We start from the raw sequence: 20,349 nt of genomic DNA, 5'->3' as shown, positions 1-20,349 counted from the left end.
AAAAAAAAAGGGTCTAATTAGAAAAATAGCTCTTAATATTTGAGGTATAGAGTGAAAATGTCAGAATTCAAAACTATTGAGATTGAGCAATAAATCCTTGGTGTATACCAAAAACATGTTTTCTATTAAAAGATCACAAGATGAAGACTCAGAAGACCTCATTCTAACCCTTCCCCCATCTGGGTGATTGAGCAAAAATGTGACCTCCCTGGGTTTTAGTTTCTTTATACTGATGTCTTTTCGATCTTTTGCCTGTGGTGAGCATCTAAGCTGTTCGGTGTGACTCTCCATAAAGATGTAGAGGTGTGACATGGTCGGCTGACCAACTGGGGTTTGGATCCTGACTCTGTCATTCACTCGCTGTGTCACCTGAAGCAGGTTGTTGACCTCTCTGTGCTCCAGTTCCTCATCCAAAAAGTGGGGATAACAATTCTATCTCACAGAGTTATTATAAAAGTTATAATCATTTTTACATCATTTTTCATTTTTTTCCAAATTTACCAGTTAATCATTTAGGAAAGACATTAAAAGCACTTCCTTTTAATTCCCTTAACCAACAATTTATCAGATGCCACTTTCCCTTCTGATTCCCGAATAGGAAATTTTTACCTCCATAAATATTAAAAACCACATTTAACAAATTCTGTCTAATTCCTACGGAGTAGAAGTGTCTCAAGCATCAGTGGTGAATTCCATGAGGATCTTAATAAAATGCAGCTTCTGATGCATCAATTCTGGATCCAATACCACATTTCTGATAAGCTCCCACGTGATGCTGATGCTATAGGTCCCTAAGTCAGAGTCACAAGCCTCATACATTCACAAGACACTTGAGGGAGGATGGACTGGAGCTTGGGGTCACACCTGACTCTTACTGGGGACAAGCATGTTGGAGAGTGACTCACTGCCTTCCCCTGCAGCCACAGCCCCTCCAACTCAATTTTAAACAATTAAAACACTTCAAATGAAAGCAGAAAGGTATGAAAAAGACATAAGCAACACTTCTCTTTATTTTCCTGAACTCTAAAAACATCATAAAACTGATTGCAGCCAGCAGTTTGACCCATCTTCAATGCTAAATTAACTTCCATAAGACACACAGATAGAAAACAATTTAATTTTTCTATTTCTGCCATGGGGCAGGAATTGTGAGGTGCAGGTGTTCAGCCAAACCAGCCTAGGGGAACTGTGCTTAACCTGCAGGCAACTGTCATACCATTACACCCCAATAGTAAAATATGCTTTTTTGGTAACTTTAGTAGTATTCTGAAGGCCTGAAACATCTCCAAGTGCTTACTCTCAAACATTCCTCCCCTATTTAAAAAGTCATGTCTGTTGTCGTAACACAGAGTAAGGAAGGTGTACATAAGTGACAGAAATTGAACAAAAAGAAAACCAAACATTCCAAATTTAAATGCTTTCCCCCCTAACTGAAAGAAATATCTGCATTGATCCTGCTTACTTATGTTCAGATAAAAATATGGAAAATGACAGTGATAGTCTATGAAAACCCAGAATGGGCAGCCTGTAGTCTTATATGTTACTCTATTAACACCAGCATATATTTTTGTCCATTTTGTTAACCCCTGAGTGTCATTTATTGAAAGAATGTGTGTTTTGCCTCCAAGTAAGGAGTCTCCAGCTTGTATAAAGTTAATCTGATTGCCCAAACCACCTTTTGTCTTTTATTTAAGAAGTTATTGATCTCAGAGTTTGTCTCAATCTACCAACTATGCCCTACCTTAGTTTCCAGAGTTCGTAAAGGTTTGCATGTATTTCCTACTTTGGGAATGGGTATTTCAAGTTTGGGAACATAAAATGGGTTGATTTTATAAACTACCTATGTGTTGCTTTTTTTCTCCAAAATGTGAGTTCAGACAGGCAACAAGAGTAAACATTCTGATGTGAACTTTCATACAGAGAAATTTAATCCTGGCAGTAAACATCTGTTCCCTTTTATATGCATTTGTGGCTCTTTAATAGGAATGTTTCTGCAACAGCTGTAGCTTTTCTAATATCCTAAATGGAATCTCTGGGGCCTTTAGAGTAATTACCTCAAAGTTTGAGTCATGCAACCTGAGGATCCTCTGATTAAATCCAGTATGAATTATGGAAAACCAAGTGGCTGTTCCTGGGGAGGATTCCATTGTGTCTTCTGGAAAGTACAGTACCAGCCTTTGGGGCCTCTAGTCAGTGATCAGACAGGCAGCTCGTTCCTGTGAGGTTAAATAATTGTAAGACATTGTTCACGCAACTGGTCACCACCATGTTTTCATGGAGTTTCCACCATAGTCTTTGCTCCTGGTTGGTGTTTTCTTTTTAACATTCTTTCAAGCTAAACTTTCAAATGGATGAATGTCCATTCCACTTAATGATTCCAAACACACACTTTTCAAACTTTTCAATAGTTTTAACTTATTATCAAGAGATCACCACTGTAGTTTCTAGTTTCAGACTAATTACTGGAGGTTTCTATACATATATGGTCATTTTTCATTTGGATGGAAAGTGCCTAATGGAACATACAGGAAAACTGGAGAAGTGAAAACAGTCAGATAAGGAAACGATTTGTTTTCCTCTTGGTAGTTCCCTCAGTTAATGGACTGAGAATCCCTGCCAGTGAAATAAGAGAAACACTTTGTGATAGCAAACTTGATTTCACCTGGAAACAGGGCAGAGAAAGCCAGTCTCAACAAAAGAGACAATTAATAGACAGATGCTCAGTAAAAGAAAACCAAAACTACACAGCAATGGAAGGCAGCCTACCCTACAAGAAGATATCTCTGGGGACACATTTTGTCTAACTAGACAGAAAGTGAGTGTTATAAAGTCTCAGGAGTGAAGCAGCAGGGTCATTCTCCAGAGATGAATCCAACCTGATTGGAGGTTTGAGTACTTTACACTCCTTTATTGTTCTATTCCTCCATTCATCCAATACATGCATGAAGACAATGTTAATGAAACTTAATTTCTTTTTAAATTTTCAAATAAAAGTTCCCAATTTTCTTCTCAAATCCTAGCATGGAGTTTCTTTAGAGACCACAGCTCCAGATACTGAATAGCCAGGGACATAGCAGTTGATGCCAGGAGTGACAGGAGAGAAGGTTTGGAGAAACAGTGTGGGGAGCATGAAAAGATAATGAGAAAGGGCACACTAACTGACCAGAGGAGGACAGAACAATCACAGAAAGGAGAAGGGTTCTCTCACTGATTCCAATCCCCTCCCCCACCCCCAACTATCGGGGAGAAGGACAGAGATGGAGAGAATTGGTGACTTTAATTCAGTTCCACTCAAGGCCATGAGCATTCATCAGTGGGTGAGTCCCCTGCTACATCCTGTGGTCCCAGAGATGCAGGAACTCACAATTCCAAACAGGTAAAAGAGTAGTTTCTGTGCATTGTAACTCATTCTAAATAGAAACACAGGAATCAATAACTTCCTTCTCTCTCATTTCATCATTGATTTAAAAATAACAGAAATAATATCTTTTTTTGGTATTTGTATGTGAGATAGGTTAGATAATATGTGAAAAACCCTTAGGATGCTACCTGGAACATAGTAGGTGCTGAAAGTATTTTTTATTTATGGAGCCTGGGCTAGTAACCTGGCATATAGTAAGTGCTCAGGGACATTTAGATGTTGTTGTTATTATTATTATTATTATTATTATTATATTCATGTAAAGTATCTTGTACATAACAATAACTATGGTTTCCTTCCGTTCTCATCCTCCAAGAAGTCAGTGGCTTCTATTCCTTTAAAAGGCCTCCTCCGCCATTGTGACCGAAGCCCGATGCATCTGATAATGACCAGGACATTCCAGTCCATTCTGCAGGTTTAAATTGTGAGAAAACCAATGTAGATCTGGTCATAATCTCAAGAGTCATGCAAGTCTTCATATGGGAATACAAATAAACCCCCAATAAGAGCTCAGAAACAATGAGGGATAGCCTGTTATTAGAATAAATAATGAATGTTTTTCAAAAAGGATGAGCCTCTCACCACAGACTGAAATAGTAAAGAAAAGCAGTATGACTCTAACTCAAACTGAGCTGGCCAGTTCAAAATGTTTGTATAAGCCATGGTGGGCAGAGGGGAGCATGAGATTCTACAGACCCTCCCCACCCGCCCACACCCCCAGCATTGTAGACTTAACCTCTGTCATTCTTACTAGTGAAATATGAAGGAAACACTTTGAGCACTTATTCTGTTTCTGCTCAGTGCTGGAAATTGTTCTACGTTGACGCACATCAACCCCACACCAATACTGGGAGGCATTTTCATTCAGGTTTACTAGTGAGCCTCCTCAGAAAAGTCGTAGAGCTGTGCCCTTGCCATTCTTGAAAGTAGTGACAGTGAATTTCCTTTTAAAATAGTCAGCAATTTGACTTTTCCCTATTTTGGAGAAATCCCCTCCCTTGCCAAGATATTACAGATTGATAGATCTCGTGACTTCCACTGGGGAAGTGTCACCTACTGAGACCATAAATGGAAGTAAGTGGCAAATACTGCAGCTCCGGACCCCTCCAAGATTCCCAGGCCAAGCAAAGTCACCCTAAAGGGATCCAAAGATTGTGGGACACAAGCCAGCATCCTGTCTTCTGGCAACTGGCCCACCCCAACCCAGATGTTACTAAAGGGAATACGTTGTGTTTTGGAGGTCCTGCAAATGCTGTACTCCTATGTCTGTCCTGGAGCTCCCCAGCAAAACTTTGGGAAGCAAACAATGAGCAAAACCTGTGGCTTCGGCAAAATGTTTCATGGAATGCAAACACCAAAGTAAAAATGATTGATTTATCCAGTCTGGGCACTGGGAGGAATGGAGGCATCTAGCTTCTTGTGCATATGACACATCTGCGCTGTGCTGTGTCATGCATTTATGATTGCATGAAAGAAATCCCTGAATAGATATAGTCTGTATATGCCCTGTCAGCTTCAGAGGTATTTCTGTCTATATTATGTTCTATTACTTCCAAATAGTATTGAGATTCTGTCACTCCAGTCTTCCAGCCTCCTCCTTCCATTAAAACAGAGCCTATATCAGGGCCATACCAGGGGTCCACTTTCAATTAGTAAATGCTCAGTGGGTTTTTCACTTTCAGTTATCTTCATTGAGAAATGCAATCATGATAGGTTCTTAAAGGTGGGAAATCCAACCTTCTTGTAAAAGGGGACAAAGAACGGGCTTCTGGTGATTGCTCTTAGTACATTAGGAGATGTTTAATATAAGGATTGAAACAAAGAGAGTGCATGAGAATGAGCTTCCCATGTTAGATGAAGCCTATCTGGAAACGGCACAGAAAGCAAGGGACATGGCTCAAGGAATAAGAGGGATGAGACAAACCCAGGGACACACTTGGGCTACAGTAAGGCCTTAGGATTTTTCTCCAAAATGATGGGAACATCAATCGATCAAGAAGATTTTAGGGAGAGATATGTGCTCTGATGTATGTTTTTAAAATCTCACTCTGGCTACTCTATGGGAAGTAGATTATAGGTGACTGAGTGAAAGGAGAAAGGCCAGTTATGAATATAAAATTGAATAAGACAATGAGCACTGTTTATACAGAACTTTCAAAGTCCTAATGAAACTGAAGCTATTAATAGGTCAATGGTTACTCATCAAACTAAGGCAAAAATGGAAACATGTCTGTCAACAACAGACAAGGAGGGAAATTGCAGATTAAGTGCTTCTCCTATCAAGCAGTATGTCAATGATCCAATCCCCAGGATGCTCATAAGAATAAAATCTCTAGCTCAGCACCTGACCCACAGTAAATGCACAGCCCAATAATAGTCTTTGGTTCCACATCACTCCCCAAATAAAATCAGGTGATGTGTTCATAGTCTGAGAATTCAGCTAATAAAACTTATGGATTAAAGTAAAAAACTAAAGTGGAAGTTAAAGGGGCCATAATTAGTAACCTGGTGCTATACTGTGATAATTCTATATACTCCCTGGGTTTGCAAAGTATCTTAAATATACATTGCCCTAATATAAAATATAGTTTGGGGTGTCAGTGGCTAATATTGATGGCTTTGTAATGCAAATTAAATACTCTTTAACAAATGCCATGAAATCCCAGCCTACTCAGCCTTCCCTTCCTCACCACACTGTCGTGACCCTATTTCCTTTGCCTTAGTGCTTTACTAAGGTATCAGCTTGCTTTTGTGTCCTGAGATATTTGAGTGTTTTCACTTAATTCCCCTTTTTGATGGACAAATTTATTATCTATCATCTTTAGTGAAATTTCCTGAGATAGGATATAGGTAGTTATGTTCATAAGATTTATGTATGTTCCTTTAGATGCTGTGTCATTCAAAGTCACCAGAATTATATATGGTCAGCTAATATGAACTAAATCATTCAAATCTCAATTCTGTGAGACACACAGGCCAGTATGTGCCTACTTGTTTTAGTAATAATTCACAAGACTTTCTCTAGTTATTCTCTTTGATTCTATTTATTAACTTGTATCATTGCTGACATTGTCAATTATCTTGGTTTCCGAAATACGAAATAGTAACAGCAAGATGTTAGCTGGGATCCAGTAAAGAGCAAAGAATTCATATTTCGTGTGAATAGCAAGATATGATCATTTCTAGAATCCCCTTTAAAAAAATACTATTTCTACTACTGTACACATTGTGTCCTAGATAATGTTCAGAACAACAGGTTCTTGGAGTGAATATTTACTTATATCCATATCTGCAATCTATAAGATCACATCAATTAACATCTGACTTTTAATGCTTTATGCAACAGACCCTAAAACAATTGATACATTTTTAATTATAGCAAATTTACTCCAAGTCTATGTAATACAACAGAGTCTAAGAAGGAGACTACATGCTTATCTGAAAGCTACTGATAATTTATTTTCTTACCTTAGATTTTTCTTAACCCTGTAGATCTCAAACTCTACTAGGTATCAGAATTATCTGGAGAATTTAGTAAATATGCAAATGCCCAGTCACATCTTACTGCAACAAACCTAGTCTTCTGTGTCTTTAATAATACCTTGGGTGGCTCTGATACACTCACCAGTTTCAAAATCATAACTTAACCTTTTAAGATGTTAATCCCTCTGGAAAGAAATATCTCATTGGCTTGAGTTTTGGGGTAACCAAAGGATATGAGTATTTGACATAGAAATAGCAGGAAATTAATGACAAGCATTGTCACCAAGCAAACACGTGGCAGAACTTGGAGTTCATCAGTGACAGTCTCCCCAGTAAGCACAATTTAAGAAACCTGTTGTAGTGAGTGTCTTTCCCCCTCCTGGGGAATGGAGTAGGAATCATATGTGCCTCTCCCCACCCACCCCTTGTTCTTGGGAGGATAAGAATCAAGAATCCTTAAATAAATCTCTGCTGAGTTTTCCCATGACCCAACCAAAACCTCTCAGTCCCCCAGTTTCCCAGCAGCTCTCCAACCAATAAACCCACCAATTAAGCAACTGAATGTCATTATGGTGAATGTAATTACAGACAGTAATTTTGAGCTTGTAAATGCCTCTCATGAACGAAACCCTTTTCCCAAAACATCTCAGCTTCTGTTCTTAAGAAAATGGAAGGCAATCTTATCCCCTGCCTCACCCCAAACATAAACTCTTCACTTAGAAGAAACCCCCTCTTGCTGGCCCAGGGGACATAGGAAGATTCAATAGGCCGAATTATAAGGAGGAATGTCCCACTGAGGTCGAGGTCTTTCAGCACCTCTGATCCAAGCATTGTTCACAAGCTCCCTGCCCTCAAGAGCAGTGACTGCCCAGTTTGCTCTATTTCTTCATTTCTGTTCTTCCAGGGGAATAATACCAAATATAAGGATTTCTGCAGAAAACTCAAGTATTGGCAACGTTACAAAATAGTGTGATAACTTTAACATTCCTTAAAATGGAGTTCTATAGGATGCAATTTGCTGAGGATTGAGTCCCTTAAAATAAAATAGACAGACATCATAGAAACATAGGTGAGAATGGATCAAAAGAGAAAATGAATCTCTTCTGGGCCAGAATTAACTCTTGCATTCAATGTCTTTATATTTAGCTCATAAAAACCTTGCGCCTTAATGGATAATAGGTGCTTGAATGGATTCTATATAGATAGGTTTGAAATGCAATACAATCTCCCAAGGTCTTAATCTGTTGTTTTCTCTTATTTTGTTTTCTTTTTTGTATAATGAGAATGAGTGCCTGTAATTGCATTTGTAATTACCATGGTCAGAACTTATGGATTCACCAACCATTGAATAATGCTATACAAACTCTAAGGAGGAAAAACCCACGTGTATTTAACTGACTCATTAAATGCCTAGCACAGTCTTTAGCATAGAGTGAATTTTCAGAACTCCTCTCTGACTAAGATCAAATGTAACATCCAAGTTACCATGTTGTATGATATTTTTAAGGGGATTATTGCTTCCTGGTCAAATTAGGATATCTTAATTTTTTAAATATTTATTTATTTATGCATACAAGAACTAGGGTACAGGCCAGAGGCGTGGGGGGGTGGGAGGATCCACCAGAGACAGAGTGGGGAACAGAATAGCAGATTGACTGAAATACACTGCTGAGGAGAGCAGTGGGCGAGTCAGGAGAGGTCTGCAGTGCCTTGTGTGTTGCTTCCTGGCCAGGGATCGAACTTGTGCTGCAGTAGCTGCGGATTGTTTCATAGGTTGCGTCTTAACCCCTTGCGCCACCAGAGAGGCCCCAAATTAGGATATTTTAAGCCACAGCATTTCCATTTATGGTGACGAAGAAATCATGTGTTGGTCATTACTCCATTGTTGTAGTTGCTCAGCCTTCTGAAGTAAAAATTGTATCGGCACTTTCACAGAGTAACCTGAAGTCTCGCTGCAACTTCCAACAGTGCCTGAGAGCACATTACACTTTTAGAGAAACCATCTTCACCAACATTAATGGAAGACCCGTAGTAGCTGTAGACTGGGTGCTTATAAAAAACCCAAAGCAGGTTTAACCCTTGTGATAAATAATTGAAAATCCATTTTATATGTATAGAAAAGAGTTTTAAATTCCAGGGCTGTGTGCCGATCAGGATGGATTTGTCTCTCCAATACAGATTCTATGGTCTTTTGGGAATTTCAGCAAGAAAGGAAATTTATTTACAACTTTAGTTCCTGTATGTGGTCACTTTAAAAGTAGAACTTTATCAATACTATATGTTTTCCCATTTTGACGCACAGTACCTAGGAATTTCTGGAAAAAAAGGAAAACCAGATGGATTTTTTAATGTATATGCATAAACAATGTATACATATGTATGTTAGCATGCTCATTTTTATGTTCTACATCCATGCACAATAAAAATAGTCAAGGAGGTAATATTTCCCATCAGAGAAGTTTCCTGTGAAGAGGTTTTCATTACAGTTTTCCATTTTTTTCCCACTTTCTAGAGAGCAAACCTTTAAGTCCCTATAAATTACATAGAAAACAACATATGTAAGCAATTAATTGCCTGTACTTTAATCAAAGAGATTTGGGACTCTTTCTCACAGGTCTTTTCGTTATCCCCACGACCAAAGCACTAAGTGATTGCCTTCTCTGATGACATCGCCAGTTGGAGACAACATTGAAACCATTTACAAAATCTCCATTTGACAATCTGATCTTTACTTTGGGGCCGTCGGGGGTAGAAGGAGGGTAGGAACAGAGTTGTCACTCCCCGTAGATCCCTGCAAGCATGTCCCACTTAAGTAACAGGGTGCCCCTCAGGTCAGCCTGTGATAAAATCCAAGTCACACAAGGTTGAATCCTGGATGTTTTATGCCCTCAGGATTTGAAAAGTGATCACGGTCAGCCCTGACCCTTGAGACCTCAAGTGGTCATCTAAGCACTCACATAAATTGGTGTCAACTGGTTCTTGGGCCATTGCTGTGGAGGCAGGAGTGGCAAAAGTACAGCCTTCCCATGGAGGAACTAATGTCTTTCTAGACACTAAAAATAAGGGGAAATGTGTTGATTGCTCCGACAGGCGATCCAACTGTGGTGGCTAAATGCCCAAGGCTGACAAATTCTGCATCTTATCATTGCCGTCAAGTGGAGGTGCATGTGAATACTGTCAGCCCAAAAGAATTGAGAAACAACTTGCCTTCCAAAACTCTGCATCTCCACAAAATCTTGGCAATGCCAACAGCTCGTCATCTCATGTTTTTCAACCCTCCAGAAAATGGCCTTCCAGCCTGGGACAAACCGAAGCACTGTCCAGACCAAGAGCACAACTGGAAGCTAGTAGGGATGTCTGAAGCCTGTCTGCACAGGAAGAGCCATGCGGAGAGGTGCAGCACCTTGAAAAATGAACAGTCGTCGCCACATCTCATCCAGGCCACTTGGACTAGCTCGATATTCCATCTGGACCATGACGATGTGAACGATCAGAGCATCCCAAGTGCCCAGACCTTCCAAACAGAAGAGAAGAAATGTAAAGGTAACCCGCTATTTAGTAGACCATATCAGTATCTCAGCAAGGAAAAGAATCCCTTGTTAGAACTGTGTGCTCAGCCTCCATTCACTACGGTGGAGCGTGCCATGCATTTCCTCTGTTCTGTTATGAGGTTTCTTTCTCCCCCTAATCTTCTTTTAAACATAAATAAATAAGAGGGTTCCAAAGGAAGGTAGCTGATTTCAGTTTCACGTTGTGGAGGGCCACAAGGACATTTTTATGTCTCTAATTAGCAGAAAGGTTATTAGATTTGGCTTTAATTCTATTTTTGAATCTGAATGGAAACCGGCTTTGCTACCATTATATAACAACTTGCTTAGAAATGTGTGTGCGTGTGTGTGTGTTCGTGTGTGCATTTCTTTCCCCTGATGGGATCTTAAAATCTAACCTAAACTGACAATTCATGCTCAAAAGAAAGGTTTTAAGTTGTTTTCTTTTGCTCCTTAAATCCTGTGTCATCATCCTAAAAGGTGAGATTATCGTGTTAGAAATTGTCACCTCATTAAAAAAATAAGTTAAACTGGCCTTAAGTTCCTGATTGCATTAGATTTAACTGGTCTTCGCCTCAGGTCACCTCCACCCTGACAGATGTCTTTGTGCTGATCGCTTTATTGTCTTAGGGTTCCCCAAAATCTTTGCTTCTTTAATCAATGTGTGTCTTTAAATGCCCAAGAAATCAATTTGTGTCTTTACATGTTCAAGTTCACCTAATTTCCCATTCCTTTCCAATTTGACATGATGATTTTTAAAAAGGTCTTTTTGGTTCCTCTCTAGGATTTTTGACTTATGATAAAGTTTTGAATTGTATATTTTGAATTGTATATCTGATAATCACATTCCAAGAATTATCAGTGAATGTTTATACGGACTCCCATATATGAGCCATGAAGGGCTTTTGCGAACTGTTCTAACTTGAACTTAATCACATGAGTCTATTTATCACTCTCAAAAACTGCTGGTCCTTCACCTTTTCTGAAATCACTTGACCTGGGAAGTTGAGTATGCAGAATGTTTTCATTGAATGCAGGATTATCTGAAAATAATAGTAAAATTGTGTTGTGAGTGCTGATGTGAGTGTAGTCAAAATTGTACATATTCTCTTTGGGAAACTGTGTTTGAGCTGTCTCTCATCTTTACTATTTAGAGATTTGAGAATTTGACAGGGACATTTAGAAAAAGAACAAAAGTTTTTTTGAAGGAGTGGCAGTAGAGGACAGCTATGTTTGATATAATACAATTGAGATTCACTCAGCATTTGTAACCAGTTGTATGTTCAAATTTCATGAGCTGGAATCAAAACTTTGTCAGTCCTTGATTTATAGTCAAATACCAATGGGAAACTATAGCATCCTCATGATTTAAGAGCATCACAAACTATTTGATTCATTCACCATCGGTAACAGTGTTCACTCATTCACTCACCTATTTATTCATTTATATAGCCTATCTGTGTGTCTATCATTTATGAGAAATCTTGGCCTTGGGCACATATAAAGCTCCCAACATTATACACTTTTTAGTTTGTTGATTCACCTTAAAAGCAAAAAATAGGGTCTCTATTTGGATCCAATACCTGACAATAGGCTAGTTGTTCCAAAGTATAAATTTTTCAATCTGATATATTTGGGCTAGACTTCTAGCCCTCCACATTCTGTCCTTGAAGAATCATATGTGATTGTTGATAGATTGAAATAAAATAATGTACTTGAGTATTTATCATGGTAGCTTTCATATAGTGTTCTCTATATAGCAGCTATCATTATTGCTATGGTCATTGTCATTAACTATGCACCATTAAATCACATAAATTCCGTGGAGTGCACTGCGTGCCTGGTAAGGACAGATGAGTGTATGGGACATGGCATTTCAGGGATGTTACAGTTGAGAATCCATTCTCCTTGCATTCTATTCTCTTTTGTTGAAAGTCAGAAAATTACTTATTGAGAAAATACAAAAGTTCTTCCTCAAGTATTCAGCATTTAAAAGAAAATAACTAAAGTAAACTCTCCTGTATTTCCAGAGTAACTACAAGTGTTCACCTTGGCATTGATATGAGACAAAGTCTTGGTTCAGCATAAAAATGCCACCAGAAAGTCTACATTGTCATGACCCAAGAACCTATAAACTGCATTCTGGTGGACACCTGCATTTATTCAGGCACCGTGGAGGAGGGAAGCAACGCAATTAGTTGCTCTTTTCTTTTCCCAGTTGGTTCTCTGCTCTGCGTGTGTGCTAGCTCTATATAGTCACTGTGAAGAGAATTCTGTTTTTATGTGTACCTATGCTGCACATTTATTTCCTCACTGACTCGTCCCAAGCATGTTTGATATCTCAGTCCTGGATTATAATTCCATGTATTCATCCCTCCATGTTTATTGAGTGTCTGCACTATTCAAGACAGTGTCCTTGACATCCCAGCATGAATAAATAGCGGCAGCGCCAAAAGAACATCCAAGTAACCCCATTTCAAGGACTCAAAATGGGATGGGTAAGATGCCAATGTCCCTGAGGGATACAAAAAATGAAGGATCTATAGCACAGGGTCCAAAAGAACATACATTTTGAAGTTGCTCAGTAAGCCATCTCCAAAAATCAGTAAAGGAGTCAGTCTGGCCCAGTGCAGCCCTGCATGTGGTTTGTGAATGAGCACACTTCTGCAAATGATTACTTTTAATACTCTATTGAAGCCAGTACAGAAACTGGGAGTATACTCTAGAAACTTTCAGTGCAATTAATATTACCACTGACATTCAAACGTGTGATCAGTGACTTCATTTTGCTGAATAGTATATAAACTGGCTGGGTATTGTCAAACTTACCTGGTCAGTCATGTGTGAACAGAGCTAGATAAAAGTCTTATGCAGTAGAACTATGTACTGGGATAGGATGGATCGGACCTTTTTTTATTTTCAAATGGTCCTTCATGTCAAATAGTTGGAGAATTGATTTTTTTCTTTAGGTTTATTTTTGCTATGTATCAACAGTTTTGTTTTTCATTTTGGCCTGAAAACAGACTTCACATTATTCTGCATATACCTGCTACAAGCATTCTAAGCAATTTGATTAGTAACACATTTAACTATACAGACTGAGAACTTACATTCTGCTGCAGAGCCCACCATTCAAATCTGCTCTAACACCAAATGGTGGCAAATGAGCTCCCCAACACACTTTATATCTCCATATTACACCCCCTAGAGTTTGTCACCATTTGAACTGATTGCTCAGCCACCAGGACCACATACTCCTCCTGCCCACCTCCTTTTTTCACAATGTATACTTGCATACTTTGTCCTTTTTAGTGTATTCCCCATAAAATTCCCACCACCAGTTCACCCATGAACCATCACCATAGTCCCTTGTGCTCTTCTCTCCCCTGTTTTGATTCCTCTACCTCCCCCTTCCTGACGATTTTGAAGACTTGAATATCTGGAAGTGCTTGAGAATATTCTTATTCTTAGTACAGGAAAGGGTCTGCCACCTAGTGGACACTTGGGTAATGTACATTTTTCTTCCCTTCCTTAACTGCACCTGGGGAAGCCACCTAAGAGTCTCCATTCTTGATTAAAGCTTCATCTTAATTGCCAAAGGCATTTTCTTCTTAATCACTCTATATGGTAACACATCCCTCTGGGACTTGAGCCTGTCTGAGAATCCCACTCTGTTTGACCAGGACCCTGATCCTCTTCTAATTTCCTGCAAGGCTTCTCTACTCAGTCCTCTCACACCCCCTGAACTTCTCTCCAGGAGCCTGGGGATCCCCACCAATCCCACAAGGATGCAACCTAGACTGATCCATGCACCCATATTGCTGAATCTAGTCATCCCTGCTGACCCCAGACAGTCAGCCCTCCATACTTGAATATTTGCCCATGATGTCAATCAGGGACCTCTCACTGGGATTTGATGGGAGAAATGAGGCCGGACTGCCCCAGCTCCCTGGTTACATCAGAAAAATGTTAACAGAAATTTGGTGATTGCACTGAAATTTCTCTGTTCTAATTGAGTTTCATACCCAGGAAGGCAAAAAAAAAATCGAAATAATTTTACTAACAAGTTATTCATTCTTCCACGTTCATTGTAGAAAAAAAGTGGAAATTTCCCAAAAGCTCAATAAAAATAATTGTTTAAAAAAAATGATTTTTAGTTCCATCCTCCAAGGACAAGTAGTTTTAAATCTATGTTATATTTCAGCCCTTTTTTAGTGCGTATCTATTTTTTTATAAAAGTGGAATCATGCTAGATATAGAGCACCACTTTAAAGCTTTTAATGCTTAATAATATATCATGAATATTTTCCCTTGTCATTAAATATTCTGAATCCTGACTTTTATTGGCCATAAATTATTCTTACTTATAGATATACCACAATTTATTAAACATGTCCCTAAGATTTAGACAAGTTAAAGTCATTTTTAAAACAATATTTTATGTCAGCAAAGGGGCAGACTATTAACTCATGTTCTTCATAAGGAGAAAAAAGCGAATCAAATCAACGATGACAATTTTAAATGATGGATAATTCTCATTGACCCAAATAACAAAATGTACTAAAAATGAGAGATGTAATACCAAGTCATCATCTGCATTATAATCATTCAAGTTAGACATTCACATCTTCAGCAGGTGATCACTGTTTTTTTTTTCTTTAAGTAGAATGCAAGGACATCTTCAGATAAATGACATTTTAGAAGGCGGAGGATTAAAAAGCTTGAGCCTTTCCACCAGTTCAACCATCTGCTCTGTCCGCTTCTCTCTCCACTCTGCCTCTGCTCTCCAGGCAGAGGGGTCAGCAGTGCCTGTGAGAGCCCAGCGTGATTCATGTATCTCAAGAGCACTCTGGGAGTCTTAGCCATCAACAGGAGAACAAGTGCTCTCTGCCAACTTCTGACATATACAGGAGAGCCATGTGATTTGGTACTTCAGAGTCAGGGACAAGCACCCAATAAGTAGAACAGGGCAGACAAACACAGAAGACAAGAAAAGAAGGGGGGGAAAAGCTATCAGCTACAGTGAATGGGAAGGAAAAGCAAGAAATTGGGTGGTATTCCAGGAAAGCAAACATCAGAAATTCAAGGCTTTGTTACATCCAGCTTCAGTTTTCCTTGCGGTGCTGCATAGGGTGGTGGGTGGACCACGGGCTTTCAAAAGCCAAAGTAGCATCATCTTCATGACAAAAAATGCAGAGGTGCTTCAGGCTGGCTATCCCTCTAATAGGACTCTATCCCATAGAAACGCTCACACACAGGCACAAAGATCTGTGTTCAGAAGTTTTCTTTGCACCTTTTTTTTTTTATTACTAAAAGACTGGAAGCAATTCAAATGACCCTCCATAGGAGAATGTCTAGATAAACTGGAGTATATCTAAAGTACCTGCTAGAAAAATAGCAATCTTCTTAAAATGCCGTTGTTCTAGGAACACATATGAAGGAGCAGCATTGAGTACGATGAGATCCCATGTACAATCTTTTTTTTTAAAGATTTATTTATTTATGCATACAAGAACTGGGGTATAGACCAGAGGTGTGGGGGAGCGAGAGGATTCACCAAAGACAGAGTGGGAAACAGAACAGGCAGATCCACTGAAATACACTGCTGAGGGCAGCAGCGGGCAAGACAGCATATGGTCTGCTGCACCATATGAGTCAGCTCCCATCATAGTGCTGAGACTTAACCCCTTGCGCCACCAGGGAGACCCCCATTATATTCTTTAAAGTCTATGTCATGGCAACTACCCACCCGTGCATAGAAAACAGTTGCTGGATGCACATCAATTTTGAGACAGTAGATACCATGAAGAGGAAAGAGTGGATAAAGGAGAATGCTAATATCAACTGCATATAAAACTGCCTTCAAAATGTTTGCAATTAGAATGCGTTGTGTAGTTTTCCTTAAATGTCAAGATCCTGTGCTCTCCACTCAGTCAGACTTAGTTTGACTTCTTGCTCTTTAATTTACCAGCTCAGGGCAAATCTTTACCCTCTCCGACCCTCAGTTCACTTAATTTTAAATGGAGTAATAATATCTGGTTCTCAGATTTGTTGTGAGGAAAGATAATGGGTGTGAAACACTCAGCATACTGCCTGCCACTAGCAGAGATGAGATGATAACTGTTCTTAGACTATAAACAATCTCTTAGCCTCATGCCATCCTCCTCCTGTTTCTATCAGCCTTTCTGACCTGGAAATACTTTGACGAACTATATAAACATAAATGAAGAGAAGCAAAACAATCATGTACACAGCGATAGCAAAGCCATAAACAATTGAAAGAGTCCACAGCAACAACCAAGAAATCTTTCAAATTCATTTAAATTTAAATAAGAAATCAAGAAAAGTAAGAAGGCCCTGAGATGAAATTTAATTCAGGCAGTCTGGCCCATGCACCAGCACTATTTACCATTATACTTTCTTATGATCAAAAAGGCGAGAAAAAGGGGCCTCCCTGGTGGTGCAGGGGTTAAGATAGTGCTACCAAGCGGTTGCCAGCCACTGCAGCATGAGTTCGATCCCTGGCCAGGGAGCAACCCACATGGTGCAGCAGACCTCTCCTGTCTTGCCCCGCTGCTCCCCTCAGCAGTGTATTTCAGTGGATGCCTGTTCTGCTCCCCACTCTGTCTCTGGTGAATCCTCTCACACACCCCTACCTCTGGCCTATATCCCAGTTCTTGCATGCATAAATACATTTTTTTAATCTAAAAATAAAAAGAAACAAAAAAACTTTTAAAAAAATGGCGAGAAAATTCCAGGCACCCTAGGAAGGACTCTCAATCACAAAGGAAACACTGGTCTACACTCGGGCAGGTACAGGGCAGTCAGGCTGGCAGTAGTGGATTCAGCACACACCTTGTTGCAGTCTAAGTTCAGATTCTGACTGCCTCTTACCAGCCATTGACCCTCAACTGAGCGAGTCACTTGACTTGTCTGAGCCTCAGTTTCCTCACCAGTACAATGGAAATCCTCTCGCATAGAATTCTTGGAAAGAAACAAGCTCCTAGATGATTCTGTGGGACACAGTGAATGTTCAATAAATGAGAGTTATTGTTCTTCTAATGAAGCTTAGTAAGACTATGAGAAGCCGATTGGATAGTGCGGAGGTAGAATGTCCTTGTGAAAGTAAACACTGACAGCACTGAAGTTTCTTATGCTGGGAATATTATAGATGTGAGGAAACAGATACAATAACCAAATCCCTAATGCTTCCAACAGATCTTTTTCAGACAAAATTGAGGACAATGTGGACGGCTAACTTAGTGACTTTGCATTGAGGTTGAAAAAGGCATTATCAGGCATATCAAGCTAACAAAGATATCACAGAGGACCATTGCAATTCAAAGTCTTTCCCTTCCCCAGGTATCTCCCACAGGTTGCCCCAAATGCCTATAATTCCATCGTTGCTCTTTCTCTGTGGTCTTTCAATATGCAAACCTGCTGGCTGGATATCTTATCAAGCTGCAAGTGTCTCCAAGTGGATGAATTCGATCAGATTCCTATCTCCTTCAGCAGAGTCCAAAAAAGACTATGGAAGAATGAGATTGAAAGAAGCTATGAAAGGGGTGAAGGAAGCAGGAAAAAGATGAGAGAGGGAGACAGATAGAAAGAGCAGGACTACCAAGTGCCACTGTGCGGGTTGCCAGGTTGTGCACTGTGCAACAGGAGGGGCGTTCTGCTCACAGGTAAGGTTCTGACACAGTGCCTGAAACAAATGTAACCTGCCTCACCTTCTCAATGCTTACCAAGGGCTGGCTCTGAGCACGTGATAAAAATACAAAGAAGTTCCAATTTAATTTAAACAAATGTGTGAGTAGAGTGTTGATCACAGGCTATCAAAATATTTCAAGAATAACACTATATTTTATCATTGAAATTTGCTAAAAGAGTAGAATTTAAATGTTCTTAACCCCTCAGAAAGATAGCTAGGTAGCTAGCTAGATAGATTGATCGATCCATCCATAGATAGATAATAGATCAGATGGGAAATGTTCTTTCACAACATCTAAGTTATCATGTTATCAGATGTATGCTTTAAATATCTTAAAATTTTGTCAACTTTACTTCAGTAAAGCTGAATAAAAGAGTCCAAGTATCCTCAAGTAACCAGTTGCCCTAGCATGTCAATGTTTTCTGACACTTAGGAGGCAGATAGAGACTCTTTAGAACAGAAGACCATGGTTTGGCTCTTGGCTCTGACACTTAGCAGCTATTTAACCTCGGATAAATCACTAATTTTCTCCTGAGATTGAGTCAAGAAACCAATTCACCCACCATTTAAAAGTACCTCTCCAACATGGTAACCATGTTTCCCTTGTCTGGAAAACAGGGCAAAATACATTAAATAACTACTGATCCCCAAAATAAAAGCTCTGATTATCTTAGAAATATAGGACCAGCTCCAGAATAAATTGGGAAATTGGTTCTTCACACATCTATTTCTGTGGTCTTGCTTCTCTTTGGGACAGCTTCTTTAGGAACAGAGGAGACTGTAGGCAGTCCAGGCTCCCATTTTCAGTATCCAGTAAGTCTAGGCTTCCTTTGCCTTCAGTTTCTGGAAACTTATTGATGCTCCATAATATACTCATAAAATGCTCTGAAGGTGTTTGTGCTTCATACTACCTTCTATTATTATTGCCTCTCCAGGAGAGGTGTTGGGTTGTAAGAATTCCTGGAGGTAGGGAGACACCAGACCAAGAGTAGCTTTTAATGGTGATATTTAGACAAGCATGTTGTGGAACTATTTCACATGCGGCTATGACCTATATTGTCGCAGGGAATGTTTCTCACTCTAGGTAGTCTATTCTGTGACTGATGATAATGATGAGCAACACTTACAGATTAGTCTTTCAGATTCTGGATCAGTTCAACCTCCCTGGTTTACAGTGGAATAAATATGACCCTGTTTTTCTCTCTGCACTGCAAGGGTATTAGAAATCCAGGCCAGCTGATTTTTGGGAATAAGATGAGAGTCAGTAATCCTAGCTGGTCCACAACCACTCTCCATGGCATTGAGCTGAAACAGAATTATTATCTTTGGTGAATCTCCATCTCTATAGTAACATTCGTCACTGTTGACTTATACAAGGGACATGACTTTATTAAACTTTATTGCCTCTTAAAATATAGCTCTATTTTGCAAATATGACTATTTAACTCAATTGTCTATATTATGAAGTCACTCAGCATTTGAGTTTGAATACTGTGTGTGGTTTGGTGGTTTATTAGTCTAGATGGCAATATTCAGTGACTGGCAGATTTTACCTCAACTACCCATAGTTGCCTTGTAATGTTCAGCTATAAAGGCCATACTATCAAAAGCTAAACCTCAGAACTAATGAAAAGATACTTATTTGGCTCTGTTTGCCCAGCTCTGGAAAGAACTTATAATAAGTCTAAGATATAAAACTAAAGGTCAAAACTATGTAAGTAAAAGAACCTCCTGCCCTTTAAGGGAAAAAATTTCGTGATATTTTTTGCAGGAGTTTCAATTGAATGGGTTTCCAAGGAAACAGATATCTGCAATGGGTTCATCCCATTTAATATTTATGACCAAACATAGAGAATAATGCTTTTTTATTATCCCTTTGTGGTTATACATGATACCCTTATTCCTAACTTTATTAAGTAATCCTTCTATGTTTGAGTCTTTTTTTCTTCACCAAGCAAAGGAAATAAATTCATTTTCTATGATTTCTCTTTAAAAAAAGGTTTGCAATATCAAGAACATAAGCCTAGTGATCACCACTATGTTATAAGAAAATAACACTAAATCAACCTGAAACTTAGATGAACCAAAGTCTATTTGATTTGATGTTGTTTCATTACATATATGCTTACTTTTTGAATTGGTTTCTGTTTCTAAAGTTGAATTGAAATGCTCTAATGTGTTCTAAA

The 20,349-nt window shown here is 39.2% G+C and overlaps 1 protein-coding gene across 7 annotated transcripts in view; it reads left to right on the top strand.

Moving 5' to 3' along the window:
- THRB (thyroid hormone receptor beta) overlaps positions 1 to 20,349 on the top strand; it is a 309,616-nt gene that overhangs the window by 231,458 nt on the left and 57,809 nt on the right. For 5 of the 7 annotated variants that reach the window (XM_054692808.1, XM_054692803.1, XM_054692799.1 and 2 more), the window contains one exon: positions 10,187 to 10,447. The exons of 1 other annotated variant lie outside the window; for it this stretch is intronic. In XM_054692808.1, coding sequence (XP_054548783.1) covers positions 10,187 to 10,447 — 261 coding nt within the window. Of the gene's footprint in view, positions 1 to 3,328; positions 3,377 to 10,186; positions 10,448 to 20,349 lie in introns of those variants that run through there. One more of the 7 variants, XM_054692819.1, reaches the window with a different exon arrangement.

Source organism: Talpa occidentalis, unplaced genomic scaffold (assembly GCF_014898055.3).
Source record: "Talpa occidentalis isolate TD23 unplaced genomic scaffold, MPIMG_talOcc4v2.1 talOcc4.10, whole genome shotgun sequence".
Lineage (NCBI taxonomy): Eukaryota > Metazoa > Chordata > Mammalia > Eulipotyphla > Talpidae > Talpa > Talpa occidentalis.
Note: the sequence above shows the minus strand (reverse complement) of the source record. Positions and strands in the feature narration are given on the sequence as shown.